Raw genomic sequence first — 15601 nt, 5'->3', positions numbered from 1 at the left:
TGAGCGTGTCTCAGAGTGTTTACTTTTATATGCATGCATATCAACACTTTTCAAATTAGAGACAGCAGCAGATAACCTTGGGCTCGATTGGAGCTCTTAATCATTTCCATAACAGATGGTGCCGAAACCCGGGACCTCAGGCTACAGTCGAAGTTATACCGCGACAAGCATTTGGGCGTTAATTGATTGATGAGAGTGGGGTCTTTGCGCAGCCCTAACAGTACGGTAAGTTTGATTTATATTCTTACCACTGTACGACTCTCTTATCTTTCGGTTGACGGCTGGATTCTGTCGGTATGCTGAGACTGTCTTAGAGGCAGGTATTTCCTCGCCTGAGGTTGTTTTAACGAACCTGCCAATGGGTTTCTGCTGACTGTATTTTTTGTTCACTGTCTGCCATTCTTTGGGCTACGAAACTCAGCAGTCTAAGGGTGCTACATGTGTGAATGGGTAGTCTCATCTCCAGATGAGCTTTCGGCCTCTGGCATGAGATTGTTTCCCTTGTAGCAAACGTTATAGACTTGTTACTCTGGGTTCGACGAACCTTTGAGGGGTATTTCAGCTGCTGGCTTTGCAGCCTGAAGTGCTACATGTGTGAATGGGTAGTCTCATCTCCAGATGAGCTTTCGGCCTCTGGCATGAGATTGTTTCCCTTGTAGCAAACGTCTATAAACGGGTTTATTTTTTGCAGGGTGGTCTGCCCTTGTGGTTATCTTAGCCTGCTGAAATTTTGCAGTTCGAAGAGTGGCAGGTGTAATGTCCTGTCGTGAGTGTATTTGTGGTTTATTGTTTGCTATATACACGAGAGGGGGTGGGGACTGGTTAAGGTCGGAGGGGGGGCTGCCCGGGGGATCTGTTGGGTCACAAGCCGTTGCTCCTCACTACCCCTGATGTGTTTGTTCTTGTTCTGAGATTAACCGTACATTAGTCTTATGAGCCCCCACCGAAGGAATTTGCTGATAAGAACGCTGAGAAAAATATTAACCCCTTGGTTGTACGAGAGAAAAGAAAGTGATATTGCAAAGAAGATGTTGAAATAGTTAACAAAGTTGAAAGAAATGGCGAAAGTTATGTTGCTGAAGAAACAGGGAGAAAAATCCTGTGTGATAAAGAAAATTGGATAAAGGAAGTTAAGAAAGATGGCGATTGTATTATGTATGTGTATCACAGAGCTGATGATATGTTGGAACTTGAAACAAAGGAGGGGAGGGACAGCACTGCCCTCCGTCTAACAACCACTCCTTTCTCACCACCCAAGCACAACCCACTGTGACAACTCAGCCCGGCGGCCATCTTAGTGCACCCATGCCTTCACTTTCTACCCAGTCCAGTGCACTTCCTGCCGGCGGCCATCTTGGTACACCCAGTAAGCTTAAACAGCCTGTACCCAGCCCTCCCTGTTTTAAACCAACATGGTTCATACCACACACCTGTCTTCCCCAATACGGGAGCATCACATTCCCAGGCCGGATATGTTAATGATGAAGAAGCATCTGAGTGGGAAGCCCGACAGCAGGCAGCAAGGCCACCCACTGATTTAACACCCAATCCAGCTCCAGACTCTCAGTTCCGAGAGGATCTCAAACACATGCTGGCAACCGTAAGGAACAGTGCTTCTTGCCAGACCCTGCCCCAACAACAGTCTCGGTTACCAGAAGGGGCACCAGTGATGTATGTCGCTTTTACTCTATCACAAACAGCGGCCTTAGTGACAAGTCTGCCTGACCCAGAGAAGCAGCCAATTCCCTTCTACCACAGGATAGTGCAGATACAAGAAACTTACTCAGCTGCCTGGAGAGACTTGATCAGCCTATGCCAAATCAAAGCAGGATATGTCTTTTGGCCAGTCATGCAGATGGCCTTCAATGATGCCTGCCTGACAAGTGCCACTTCCTACACCTCAGGCGTGGAGTTCTGTGCACAACTCCAGGACTGGGCAAAGGAGAAGTTGACGGATCAGACCACCGCAATCCAAGATATTACCCAAGATAAAGGGGAGTCTGTGAAGAAGTATCATGCTAGACTCATAAAGGCACACACACATGTTATCAACTGCTTTTGTTTCAGGGCTTAGAGAGGATATCAGAAAAGGCCTGATGGTGGCCCGCCCTGAATACCATTCAAAGAAAATGTCTGATTTATTGTTGGTGACCAGAGGTATAGAAAATCAAAAAGGTAAAAAAAAACCAACGCCCCTCATGGTAACCCATGACGAAGATCCCGCCTACACTAGTCCACCACCACTGCCCAATACCAGGAAAAGGATCACCTGATACAACTGTGGGAAACGGGGTCACTTCAGAAAAGAATGCAGAGCCCCAAGATGTCCCAGACGAAAAACCTACCACTTTCCTCATTGACAGGGGTGCAGCCAAAAGTGTGTTGAGGGCGGTGAACCTGCCTAATAATTCTTTCCTTTCCACTATTGATGTTTCCTGCGTAGGAATGGATGGGGTGCCCCGCTCCAGTCCACTTCCTGATTTGCTTGCCAGATTTGTGGTGTTCTCTACATGTCCCTTGAATCTACTAGGAGCTGATGTGTTGTCCAGACTACAGGCCTCAATCAGGACACGCCTGAAGGGGGGATGAAGTTACATACTCCCCTATCTTTAGAAGACTCATCTGCTTTGTGTTCTCAGCCTTTCCTGATGACACTTACTGAAGCAAAAACTTCAAGTTCAATACTGCAGGAAGTACTTGACAGAATCCCTGCGTGCCTATGGTCCACAGGACCGGAAGACAACGGTCACTTAAAGGTGCCACCAGTTTCAGTCAAGCTAAAAGAGGGCGCTTCATTGCCCCGGAAACCACAATAACCCCAAGAAGAGAATCCTAAAAAGAGAACCAGGTACCTACTGTGGATGCCTTTGACTGCAAAATACCTCACAGAGGTGGACCTTACAAACGTTTTCTTCAGTGTCCACCCTCACCCCTCCTGCTGGTACCTTTTTGCATTCATCCACGGAAAGAAACGGCAACATACCTAAACAGTTGTGCCACAAGGGGCACAGAACTTTCCAAGCCAGTTTGCAAAAGCTATGGCTATCATCCTTGACACATGACAAGAGGAACACCCGGAAGTGATTCTCTTCCAACATGTTGATGACCTTCTCCTTTGTGCAGCTGACTTACCCCCTGTTGAAGTCACCTCAGAAAGCCTGTTGTGCTATCTTGCCAACCAGGGCTGCAGAGCCTCAAAGCCCAAAATGCAGTGGTGCTCAACACCTGTCATTTTCCCTGGACTAATTTCCTAGTGCAGAGTATGGATTACAGAAGCCTTCCTACTGATGCTCTGCAATCAGACCCCTTCCAGATGTCTCCTGAAGAAATATCTAAAGTTTGAAGCCTTTAAGTGCGCCACCTCCGGCGCTAGGGCTCCCAGACTACGACAAAACGCTCAAGCTCTTTGTATCCGAACGCATGGGACATGCTGCAGGTGTACTCACCCAATCACATGGCATCAGCCTACGCCCCATAGGATATTATTCCTGTCGGCTGGATGCGGTAGCAAGAGGAGGCCTATTGTGTCTGCGAGCTGGATTTGCTACACAAGCCTTGCTTGACAAAACTTTGAACTTGGTCCTCGGACACTGCCTCGTTCTGCTTGCTCCCCATGACGTTGTTGCCATATTCAACCAAGATCCAGCCGAAACACTTGTCCACTACCAGACACTTGAGACTCCTGTGTTCCCTCCTACTGGACAGCATTACTCTATTAAGTTGTCAAACACTGAACCCCACCACCCTTCCTCCACTTCTCGAGGGGGGGAAAGGAGGAGGAGTAGAGTCTTGGCTTGTCACCCCATGACCACACAGGACACGCGGTCACCACTGAAAACACTGTTCTACAAGCTGAAGCCTTACCACCAGTGATGTCTACACAGGAGGCAGAGCTGTAAGCACTTACTACAGCATGTAAATGGGCAGAGGGAATAAGAACCAACATTCATATTGACTCAAGATATGCTTTCAGCATTGCCCATGATTATGCTGTTATCTAGGACAGAGGATTCCTAATGGCTGCAGGAACACCTGTGGAAACTTGATTGATGCCTTGCTTCTCCCAACCCAAGTGACTATTCTGAGTAAAGCACACGACAAAATGAACTCAAAGGAAGCTTAAGGCAATCATCGAGCCAATACAACTGCCAAACAGACAGCTGGTGGTCCACGGGAAGTGGACAGCAGGGTGGTAGAAGAAGACCACCCCGTGCTTACCTTACAGACTTTCCCAATGGGCAGAGTTTATCTAAAAGAACTACAGGAAACAACAAGTCCGGATAAGAAGGAAAGCTGGAAACGGAGAGGAGCAACTCTCAGAAATGGACTATTCGAGTGCAACAAGAAACCTTGTCTACTCAGGAGTATGTACCCAGCTGTGGTGCAATGGGCACATGGAGCTGCCCACTTGACAAAGACTTTTATGAACTCTCTTATCAACAAGTGTTGCACCAAGAGTTACTCCACTGACCGACAGCTTCTGCAGATCATGCATTATCTGCACCAAATGTAACCCAGGATGCACAGAAGAAGCACCTGGCAAAAGCCCTATACCCCATTCCAGAGGATGCAAATTGATCATTCTCAAGTGCCAAGAAGTGACAGATTTGAAAACGCCCTAGTGGAAGTGGTCACGACTGCCAGGACCACATCTAAGAAACTACTGAGTGAGATAGTATGTAGATTTGGGGTCCCAGAGGTGATATTGAGAGATCAGGGACCAGCCCTAACAACAACCCTTACTAAAGAGATTTGGGCAGCACTGGGGGTTCAGTTGGCACTACACATCCCATACCACCCTCAAAGTAGCGGGAAGGTAGAAAGGATGAATGGGACACTAAAAACAGGATGTTAAAGATGGCCCAAGAGACTAACATCAGTTGGCCAGACAGTTAGCCCATTGCCCTGTTCAGTGTCAGACACACCCCCAGGGGAAACATGCCCTATCCCCTTATGAAATTTTGTTTGGTTCAGCTCCCAGACTTGGTTGTTACTTTCCACAACAGTTACAGTTACAGTCTGATGTGTTGACTAATTATGTAACCACATTATCACGAGAATTAACCTGAATGCATGTCCAGGTGTTTTCTTCCATTCCAGATCCTGAATTAGATACAGGAACACACCAACTACTGTCTGGAGATCCTTGAGCCAAGTTATGATGGTCCATTCCAAGTTTTGGTGACCACAGCCACCTCAGTCAAGTTGGCCAGGAAGAACACCTGAATGCACGCTTATCACTGCAGGAGAGCGTGTTTTCGGGTGCTGCATATCCTTTTTCTGTTTGATCTAGGGGGGAGGGGCCCAGGAGGTGGCCATCACAAAAATGATAACATAATTACATTTTGGTGTAACTCTTCAGGTACACATGTGACCGCCTTTACCTTAGATTACTGTGACATAGTACCTTGTCCGTTTGACCCTTCATGGTGATGCCATTGGTACAGTGATATCCCTGACGGTAAGGACATATATGTATGCCACACAGACAGTTACTGGGGACAGAGTTGTGGTTTCTGTGGGGGCCAGTGGGTTGGAACACAGGGCCAGACTGGGCGACCACAGAGTGCATTAGAAAAAAAAAGATGAAAATAGAAAGCCCCATATCCTAACCAAAGGTACCCCTGATACATGCACTGACCCAGCACACTGTCAGAGGAGGAAGCGAGCAGCTCTCTCCGGAAGCTTTGATCCTCATGTATACATACATGTCATAGGGGTTACAAGGGGGGTCTCTGATGAATTTAAAGCCAGGGACCAGGTAAAAGCTGGTTTTGAGTCTTTGATCCCCATAACAACTGTCAGCAAGAATGTAGATTGGATTAACTACATGTCATGGTTATGCAATAGAGTTTGTCGATCAGCATACCTGTCTCCATGTGTTCATCTCTAGAGACCAGCTGACCCTCACCTGACTGCTTTTGTAACCTCTCCTATAAGCATGGCCCCACCCCAGGCCCTATCAGGGAACCCTATATTAACCTGTGCACTGCAAGCCAGCAGTGCTGATCAACCACTGTGTGTTAGCCTCTGTGTGTACTTGCTATGTTTCCTACATCTGATTTCTGTTACCGACTTTGGCCTGTTCCCGCCCATCCCTGTTTGCCTGTGACTCTGATGTTCCAGCCAGCTCCCTCCTTCCTCTTCTCCTGTAGTCTACCGTGAGCTGTGAGACCCTGGGGGCCGCGACCTGGAGCCAGACTGCAGCGCAGTCCATCCTCACCACTAGAGGCTCTGGTGAACACCTGCTGGCTCTTAGACTCCGCGCCCTGGGGAATCTATGCTCAAGCTCCCAGTGGGATCTGTGTCAGTGATCCAGTAGACCTGATTCCTGAACCTCCCAGGGTACAATCCGCAGCAGTCAGTGCTAGGGTCCACTAACTTGCGGTGCACTCCTGATCCCAACGGTGTACATCTGTCACCCAGCCTCTAGGTGACCTGACACTACACATATTATAACCAACAGAGATTTGTAAATTACTCTAAAGATGCCCTCCAGGGAATTGCTGACCAGTTAGCCCCCACTTCCTACATGACATTCCAGGACCTGATGGCCTTAGACATGGTGCTAGCTGGGAAAGGAGGTGTTTTGTAAAATCATAGGAAAAAACGGGAACCTGTTGTACATACATTCCTGATAATACTGGCCCAAATGGTAAGGTTACTTTAGCTATAAAGAAATTAGAAGATCTGTCATTGGAGTTGAAGAACTCAGGTATCACAGACCCATGGGATCAATACTTTAGCTGGATGAGTGGGTGGCAGAAGGTGCTCGTCCAGATACGGGTAACGGTATTAATAATCCTGGTCCTTTTAGCCCTGATTGTATGCTGTATTCTACCTTTTGTAAAAAGTTAATGAACAAGGCTGTAGACAATAGCACACCTACATTTCTCCACCAAGAAGAAGAGGACCTCCTTATGATGGAAGATGACAAACCCTTCACTCCCCTACAGTCACTCCCTGTCCATAATCTCATAATCCTATAGGGTTTTAGGGATAGATAGCGCCTGACTGCACCTCTCCAGCTGTATCGAGGAGGGAAGTGAACAGTTGCTGCCCAATTCTATATACAGCCTAAAAGAGTTGCTGAGGAGAAGGGCCAGGCCAAAGTGGGACCTTTAGTATTAGGGACAGAAAAGAGAAAATAGTCATTTTAGGGGGTATTGTGAAGGAATGTGATGTAGATAATAATAATAGTAATCTGAAAATGTCTATTTTCTTATGTGCATACATATTTTTCTCCTTACTCATTATATAAGTATACAGATTAGCTCTGTTCCTATATTTTCTCAAGATGGCGGGTACCCCCTACATCCCACACATCAGAAGAACGCGGAACTGGAGATAAAACCAAAAACAGCCAAACCTCGTTATGAAAATTCTCCATCTTCTTTACTATCTTAACCAATGAGATGTACCTATTAGACTAACATAGCAATGACGTATTTGTGTGTATAAAACATTAACACCGCCTTGAATAAATCAGAAGTGTAACAGTAACGATGCTGAGCGTGTCTCAGAGTGTTTACTTTTATATGCATGCATATCAACACTTTTCAAATTAGAGACAGCAGCAGATAACCTTGGGCTCGATTGGAGCTCTTAATCATTTCCATAACAGATGGAGGAGGAGATCTGTTGGAGAATGTAGTGTGGATGGTGGAGGAGAGCTGTCGGAGAATGTAGTGTGGATGGAGGAGGAGATCTGTTGGAGAATGTAGTGTGGATGGTGGAGGAGAGCTGTCGTAGAATGTAGTGTGGATGGTGGAGGAGAGCTGTCGAAGAATGTAGTGTGGATGGTGGAGGAGAGCTGTCGGAGAATGTAGTGTGGATGGTGGAGGAGATCTGTCGGAGAATGTAGTGTGGATGGAGGAGGAGATCTGTTGGAGAATGTAGTGTGGATGGTGGAGGAGATCTGTCAGAGAATGTAGTGTGGATGGTGGAGGAGATCTGTCGGAGAATGTAGTGTGGATGGTGGAGGAGATCTGTCTGAGAATGTAGTGTGGATGGAGGAGGAGATCTGTTGGAGAATGTAGTGTGGATGGTGGAGTAGAGCTGTTGGAATATGCAGTGTTTTTGCCTGCACAAGTGTTCCGCGCATCCATTTGCACCCATTCTCATTTTTTTCAGTTAGGACGCAGTGGGGACATGGACAGAGATGCTGATTCCAATTGACATGGCCCTCAACACACATTGACTGCATTCAGTGACCCAGACTCACATGGCTGTCAAATTAAGAGCAGAACTGTGTCCATGCCTCTATTGCGTCTCAATGGATATGATTGAGACTGCATGTTTGGGGATGCACATAGCATTGTGCATCCCAATGTGGGCAAACATGACCCTCGCACGGGCATACGCTTAAGTACGCCCACGTAGAGGAGGCCATTACTACGTTTATTATTTAGTGCATACATGTTCAGTTTGTTTGTTATTCTTATGGTTTTTCCACGATTATAAACATTAAAATGCTGTTGTTTTTTTTCATTTTATTTTTTAGATTCTTTAGGAAAAATAAAATCGTTGTGTGATTATAGAGAGATGGGTCCATTGTGTATTGATAATAATATTATTCCTATAATCCTATGAAAGAGAGATACAGGACTTAAAATTGAGTTGCAGTTTACTGTACATATTACGTCCCCAAAACAATCCTTAACATGTACTTGTGGTGCTACCCTCGTAGGGGCTGCTGGTTTTCACTGGTTCTTCCCTTTTAGTACAGACGATGCCAGTCACCCAAGTACCAGTTTTCTACGCAGTCAAGGACCTCACAGCTGAAGATCATGAGGCAAGTCTCTAAGCAGTCGTAAGGCCCGTACACGCGGTCAGAAAATCTGAAGTTAAATTTCTTCCGATGAACGATCTGCCGATTTTCTGATCGTTGGTATGCTGCTTTTGACAGCCGATTAAGAATTTTTGTCAGACAAAAACTGGATGTGCAGGCTCTGGTGTGTCCACAACATCCGATTTTTCTTTTCATTAGTATGGTTTTCTGCCAAAAAAAAAATCTGAAGAGCAAGACTAGGCATGCTCAGAAATGAAAGAACACATACAAAACAATTCAACACATTATGTCACTTCTGACTTTGAATTCTGTCGTCAGAAAATTTTCTGAGGGCGAGTACCCTCTTCACTTACGATTTTGAGACTAGCATCCAACAAAAAAACAATGAAAATTCGTCCAATAATCTGACCGTGTGTACAAGGCTTTAGACCACACAGCTGGGGACAATGAGGTAACGCTCTGAACAGTCTAAAGCCTCACTGCTGGGGACCATCAGGCAAAGCTCTGAGCAGTCTAAGGCCTCATAGCTGGGGACCATGAGGCAAGTCTCTGAGCAGTCTAAAACCTCACAGCTGAGGACCATGAGGCAGGTTTTTGAGCAGTCTAAGACCTCAAAGCTTGGACCATGATGCAGGCCTCACAGCTGGGGACCATGAGGCAACATTTTGAGCAGTCTAATGCCTCACCGCTTGGGACCTTGAGGCAAGTCTGAGCGGTCTAAGGCAGTGTAAGGCCTCACAGCTGAAGAGCATGAGGCAAGTCTCTGAGCAATTTAAGATCTTACGGCTGGGGACCATGATGCAGGTTTCTGAGCAGTCTAAGACCCCATAAACACTATTAGAATTTCTGCAAATTTTTATCTTTAGATTTACCAAAACCATGTAGTGCAAGGGTCTGTCTGATTGCATGCATATTGAAACTCTTAAGGTTTGACCTCATATGATATGGTTTTGGTAAATCTGAGACAAAAATCTGCAGAAAATCTAATAGTGTGTATGGGGTCTAAGGCCTCACAGCTGAGGACTGTAACGGAACGTCCCACACTCCGCTTGAGTGCTCCTGTCATATGCCGCTTCCTCTAGTCTGAATATAGATATTAGATATTATAGCCGCATATAAAAAACCAAGAACTAGGCAGGACTTGTTTGGCTGCAATGCTGGAACTGTTTATTTGAACACGAATACAGGCTTTTATACACTTGAGAGAGAGATTCCCCTCTTCTGATCCTATTACCCTAACAATACAAACTGTAACCAGAAACATAAATTAACATGAGCTAATTAACTAGTCCTTTAACCAGCCTAGGTGACTCAAATGTCTGACCTTTTAGGTCAGACTTGCTGTCTTCTAGCTCAGAAGATACAATACACATTATCATAAGTATAAACACAGAACACCTTCACACAATAGCAGACCTACTTACAATAAACACATTAGCATCAGCATCTGCTATGAGTCCCACACTGGCAGAGACCATTGTGGCCTTTTTAATCACATCTTTTTGCATTTCATAACAGAACAACTTCCTAAATGCTTGTAGCTCCCTCAAATGCCAGGGCCCATAGTTGGTAGGAAAGAGCCTAGCATTCAGTTCCCTCCAAAAGCCTCTGCCCTGGGTGATTCTATCACAGGGATCATGAGCTAGGTTTATGAGCAGTCTAAGGCCTCACAGCTGGGGACCATGAGGCAACTTTCTGAGCAGTGTAAGGCCTCACAGCTGGGAACCATGAGGCAGGTCTCTGAGCAGTCTAAGACCTCACAGCTGAAGACCATGAGTCAAGTCCCTTTGGCATCTGGATGCCTTATGACAATGCACAACTGATGTTAACCAGTGCAATCTCCAGAACACTATGCAGGGATTCATTTAGGTTCATTACTCAAGTCCCCAGGACAGCTGCCAGCTTCCACTGGACACAATCTAGTGAGTGAGACAGTTCTGATCCCTTGTGGTAAGGTCCTGCAATCAGCTTATAACAAGGTCTATCCAGGCCCTAAGCCCTGGCACTGCTGATGCCTCTAGAACAGCTGCATAGTTCATGGGCTGGCTAAGGGCAGAAGTCCCTCAGGCTTTGGAACCCTCCTATGGGGAGAGAACCCAGTTCTCCAGGGCTTCAGACTATTTATCCCCTGGACACTTTTCCAGGGTTGGATGGAGAGTGATAAATATTGAAGCTGGTTATAAATATAGAGGCTGGTTATTTGAATAGTTTCTCCCTAAGCTCTAGAGGCAGGGGAGTTTCATGAATAAGGTTTCTCCTGGTTCTTCATCCTGTCTTAGGCCTTCTGTCTCAAGAGGGATATTTCCTTCTGCAGCAAGCGTGCCCATAACTACAATCTGGCCAGCATCCCATTGGTCTGGAACTGCATATATATAGTCTCTGTTCCACTGTTGTATACAAAAACTCTTGCATTAGAGACAAAAAATGTCTTAACCAAATCAAGACGCACACGCAGGAGGGTTGCGCTGTTATGTGGCAGAACATGTAGTGCATCACTGAGATGTAGGTGATAGGGGTGTCCCCTTCAAAATGTCACATTCCAAGGGACAAGGTGTGCTGCATCATGGGAACCAAGTGGTTCACAGTACAGAACCTCAAGTGGCGATACAGTTACAGGGCGCCACCTTAATTTTGAATTAACATGAACGTGGTTCCGCCTTGTCCCAGGCATGAGTCAACACATACATTGGAGGAGGAGGCCCCGTGTGCATGGGCGAGTTGACCCTGCCCACAAGCACATTCTTAATACTCCATGCAGAGACACTCTTGCCCACCAGGGTGGCGCTATAGTTGTCCTAGGTAACCTCTGGCTCCTGCCCACAGAGATCTATGGAGCTTTTCAGAGACACCCTTGCTTAAAAAGACACCGTTGTTAGTAGAGATAACACATCGTGCTCTGTGGTCACCCCCTACCACACCTAACTCGGAATTTGGTTTATATGACACCGGTGCATGCACAGAGATAGTAAACATAACATTATTATTTCTGCCTCCCCCCACCCTATTATACAGCACACTGCATAGAGGTAAGTCTATCTCTACATAGACCACGGTGGGTCCTCCAACTGGCTTCCTCCCACGTCACCACAGACAGTCTTACTATCAATCTCTTTATTCCCTGTCTTGCAGTCCCAGCAAATGAATCAAAAAAATCAATACAAGGCTAAAAAAAGATCCTTTCACATGTGTTAAAACTGTTTGAATTAAGCCCAGTACGTTGTATTTCAAGTTTCGTTTTTTATTGTTTAGTTTTACATTTATAAATATTAAAACATAGGCAAAAACAATGTTTTAATTTTTTTATTGTCTGGATTGTATCTGAAATAAAATCTACATGTGTAATCATGGATGTAACATAATAGAGGAATGGACCAGGAGGCAGCGGGGACACAGATGAAACATAATGTAGACTGCAGTATTTATATTCAACACAAGGTGGCAATCTCACTTGGAACACGCAGACAGGAAGTGATGTAAGGTACAGACAGGAAGTGATGTAAGGTATACAGACAGGAAGTGATGTAAGGTATACAGACAGGAAGTGATATAAGGTACACAGACAGGAAGTGATGTAAGAGTATATATAGGGAGTTCCCAGAAAAAGAGAAGTTGAAGGCAAGTAGCGAGGAAACATTGCTGGAACTGGCAGCAGAGGAGGTGATAAGATATTATTTTCTATTTCCACCAAGCAATCCCTCCGTCATGTCCGTCCTCTTCCTCCATAGTCACTTTGACGTATTTTATGGGTTTATAGACCATTCTAAATATAGCACCATATATCCAACTGTCCATCCAGAGCCTCTGGTTTATAGACCGGATACATTCTAAATATAGCACCATATATCCAACTGTCCACCCAGAGCCTCTGGTTTATAGACCAAATACATCCTAAATATAGAGCCATTTATCCAACTGTCCATCCAGAGCCTCTGGTTTATAGACCAGATACATCCTAAATATAGAACCATTTATCCAACTGTCCATCCAGAGCCTCTGGTTTATAGACCAAATACATCCTAAATATAGAGCCATTTATCCAACTGTCCATCCAGAGCCTCTGGTTTATAGACCGGATACATCCTAAATATAGAACCATTTATCCAACTGTCCATCCAGGGCCTCTGGTTTATAGACCAGATACATCCTAAATATAGAGCCATTTATCCTACTGTCCATCCAGGGCCTCTGGTTTATAGACCAGATACATCCTAAATATAGAGCCATTTATCCAACTGTCCATCCAGAGCCTCTGGTTTATAGACCGGATACATCCTAAATATAGAACCATTTATCCAACTGTCCATCCAGAGCCTCTGGTTTATAAACCAGATATATCCTAAATATAGAACCATTTATCTAACTTCCATAAAGCTTTGTTAGGGTAGTGCTGACAGGAGAGGTGAGCGGTGCTGGGAATTCTGGGACATTATCCAGTAACAGACAAGGGATGTGTCTGGATGGTGACTGTATCATTGTGTGTGTCAGGTTCCTATAAGGTGTCAGGATGTCACTGTCTATTTCTCCATGGAGGAGTGGGAGTATTTAGAAGCACACAAGGATCTCTACAAGGACGTCATGATGGACAATCAGCCGCCCCTCACATCACCCGGTAAGAGGAGACTTTATTGTAAAGGAGAGAGCAGTACGGAGGGTCCACCTAGATCCCCCCCATCATCTGATAAACACATAGAAGCAATGTATTCAGTCAGTGTGTGTGTTTCCTACAGATGGATCCAGTAATGGGATCCCACCAGAGAGTTGTCCCCGTCATCAGTATTCCCAGGATTCCACTCAGGTAGGTCACACCATCCCCCACCATGATCAGGTAGGTGGGGCTGAGCATGTAGACCTTAAAAATGTGTTCTAAGCTATGAGAGGACATTCTATGTAATCTCTTGGTCTTTTTTTTTTTATAAATGTATTCTATCATCTTCGGGGTTTAGGGTGAAGAAGTGAAAGACATAAAAGTTGAGGTTAAAGAAGAAGGAGAAGAGATGTTGGTGAGTGGAGATCAGCAGTCTATGGAGGAGGGTTGTCCTCTGTATTCCCAAAATTCTACATGGGAAGATGCCAACTATACACATAATTATCAGGTAGATGGGCCTGGGCAAAAAGACATTGGACATTCTTCAATGTAATCTCTTATTATTGGCAGCAGTGTTTCCAGATGTTATATTTTATCATCTCTGGAATTTAGAATGAAGAACGGAAAGACATCAAAGTTGAGCATAAAAAGGAAGAAGAAGAGAGGTTGGTGAGTGGAGATCAGCAGTCTATGGAGGAGAGAGGTCCTCTGCATTCCCAGGATATTCCCAAGAAAACCCCCAGTTATAAAGAAACTGATCAGGTAGATGGCACTGGGGAAAAAAATTAAATAATTATATGAGAGAACATTCTTCATTGTAATCACTTGTTCCTATTTTTAAATCTTTGGGGTTTAGGGTGAAGAACTGAAAGATGTCAAAGTTGAGGTTAAAGAAGAGGAAGAGGAGAGGTTGGTGAGTGGAGATCAGCAGTCTATGGAGGACGGGGAGATGATTATGGAAAGTAAACAGGAGGAATCTTCTCTACATATGGACACAAGTAAGTCGTAAACAATACATTCAGAAACAGTTCACATTTTAATTCTACTTCTCTAAGTATAAATCATGTATTTACATTATTATATGGACTGAAATATATCATATGTCCATTAAGTTAAAAGTCGTTGCCAGATTAATGTAATTATGTATTTCTCACACCACTAAGTGTTCCCAATATAGTGTACATCATCTCCATTCCTCAATATAATGTCATGTTCCCAACAAATGACGAGAAGATACTGTACACCATATATTGAGGAATGGAGATGGACCTTTGATATGGTACTGTATAGTATCTCCTCATTTGTTGGGAACAAGTCCCATTCTTCACTATGACTTTGTCATCAATGCATAAATACTGTTAGTATGATTTGGGTGTTTTGATCTGGTTTTTATTTGTAGTTTTCTGTTATAATTGCACCCAATCCAATGCCAGATCTCTGGGGACGTTTTGAAAGCTGCACATAGATGTATGACTTCTGAATACAAGATGTATGAGAACAGATATGACTTATAATAAATATTGCTTTCCAGCAGATGGACGGTGTTTCTGGAATATAAATACATCGGAGGGACATCTTATCATATCTCCAGATTGTAAGGCAGAAGATACTGACATTCCACAATATTCTCCGAAAGTGAAGTCTGATTGGTTGGTTAGATCAACGGATCCTTACAATCCTGAGGAATCTTATGATAAATCCCATACTATGACTTCAGATGTCCATCTAAGATCAATGGGTCCTTATAATCCTGAGGAACCTTCTGAGAAATCCCATACTATGACTTCAGATGTCCATCTAAGATCTATGGGTCCTTCTAATCCTGAGGAACCTTCTGATAAATCCCATACTATGACTTCAGATGTCCATCTAAGATCAATGGATCCTTCTAATCCTGGGGAACCTTCTGATAGATCCCATACTATGACTTCAGATGTCCATCTAAGATCAATGGATCCTTCTAATCCTGGGGAACCTTCTGATAAATCCCATACTATGACTTCAGATATCCATCTAAGATCAATGGATCCTTCTAATCCTGGGGAACCTTCTGATAAATCCCATACTATGACTTCAGATATCCATCTAAGATCAATGGATCCTTCTAATCCTGGGGAACCTTCTGATAAATCCCATACTATGACTCCAGATGTCCATCCAAGTTTTCACAGTGTTGACAAGTCAACAGATCCATCTAATCCCCAGAAATCTTCTTTAAGCCATAA

General features: G+C 44.5%; 2 protein-coding genes across 2 annotated transcripts in view; both read left to right on the top strand.

The window, feature by feature from the left end:
- The window catches only part of LOC141105182 (uncharacterized), a 50349-nt gene that overhangs the window by 15041 nt on the left and 19707 nt on the right, over window positions 1-15601 (top strand).
- On the top strand, window positions 12322-14385 carry LOC141105490 (uncharacterized). Its single transcript, XM_073595346.1, has 6 exons — window positions 12322-12448; window positions 13277-13400; window positions 13519-13586; window positions 13735-13884; window positions 13989-14138; window positions 14233-14385. The coding sequence occupies exons 2-6, from the start codon at window positions 13316-13318 to the stop codon at window positions 14383-14385; spliced, it is 606 nt and encodes a 201-aa protein (XP_073451447.1). The 5' UTR covers window positions 12322-12448; window positions 13277-13315.

This window comes from Aquarana catesbeiana, linkage group LG08 (genome assembly GCF_042186555.1).
Source record: "Aquarana catesbeiana isolate 2022-GZ linkage group LG08, ASM4218655v1, whole genome shotgun sequence".
Classification (NCBI taxonomy): Eukaryota; Metazoa; Chordata; class Amphibia; order Anura; family Ranidae; genus Aquarana; species Aquarana catesbeiana.
This window is presented reverse-complemented; position numbering and strand designations above follow the sequence as displayed.

What these genes read in the sequence shown, in the direction of transcription:
- LOC141105490 (XM_073595346.1), top strand. Translation starts at nt 13,316, where the DNA reads ATGGAGGAGTGGGAGTATTTAGAAGCACACAAGGATCTCTACAAGGAC. An exon ending in GCCGCCCCTCACATCACCCG is followed by an intron (nt 13,401 to 13,518) that starts GTAAGAGGAGAC and finishes TGTTTCCTACAG; the next exon opens with ATGGATCCAGTAATGGGATC. An exon ending in ATTCCCAGGATTCCACTCAG is followed by an intron (nt 13,587 to 13,734) that starts GTAGGTCACACC and finishes TTCGGGGTTTAG; the next exon opens with GGTGAAGAAGTGAAAGACAT.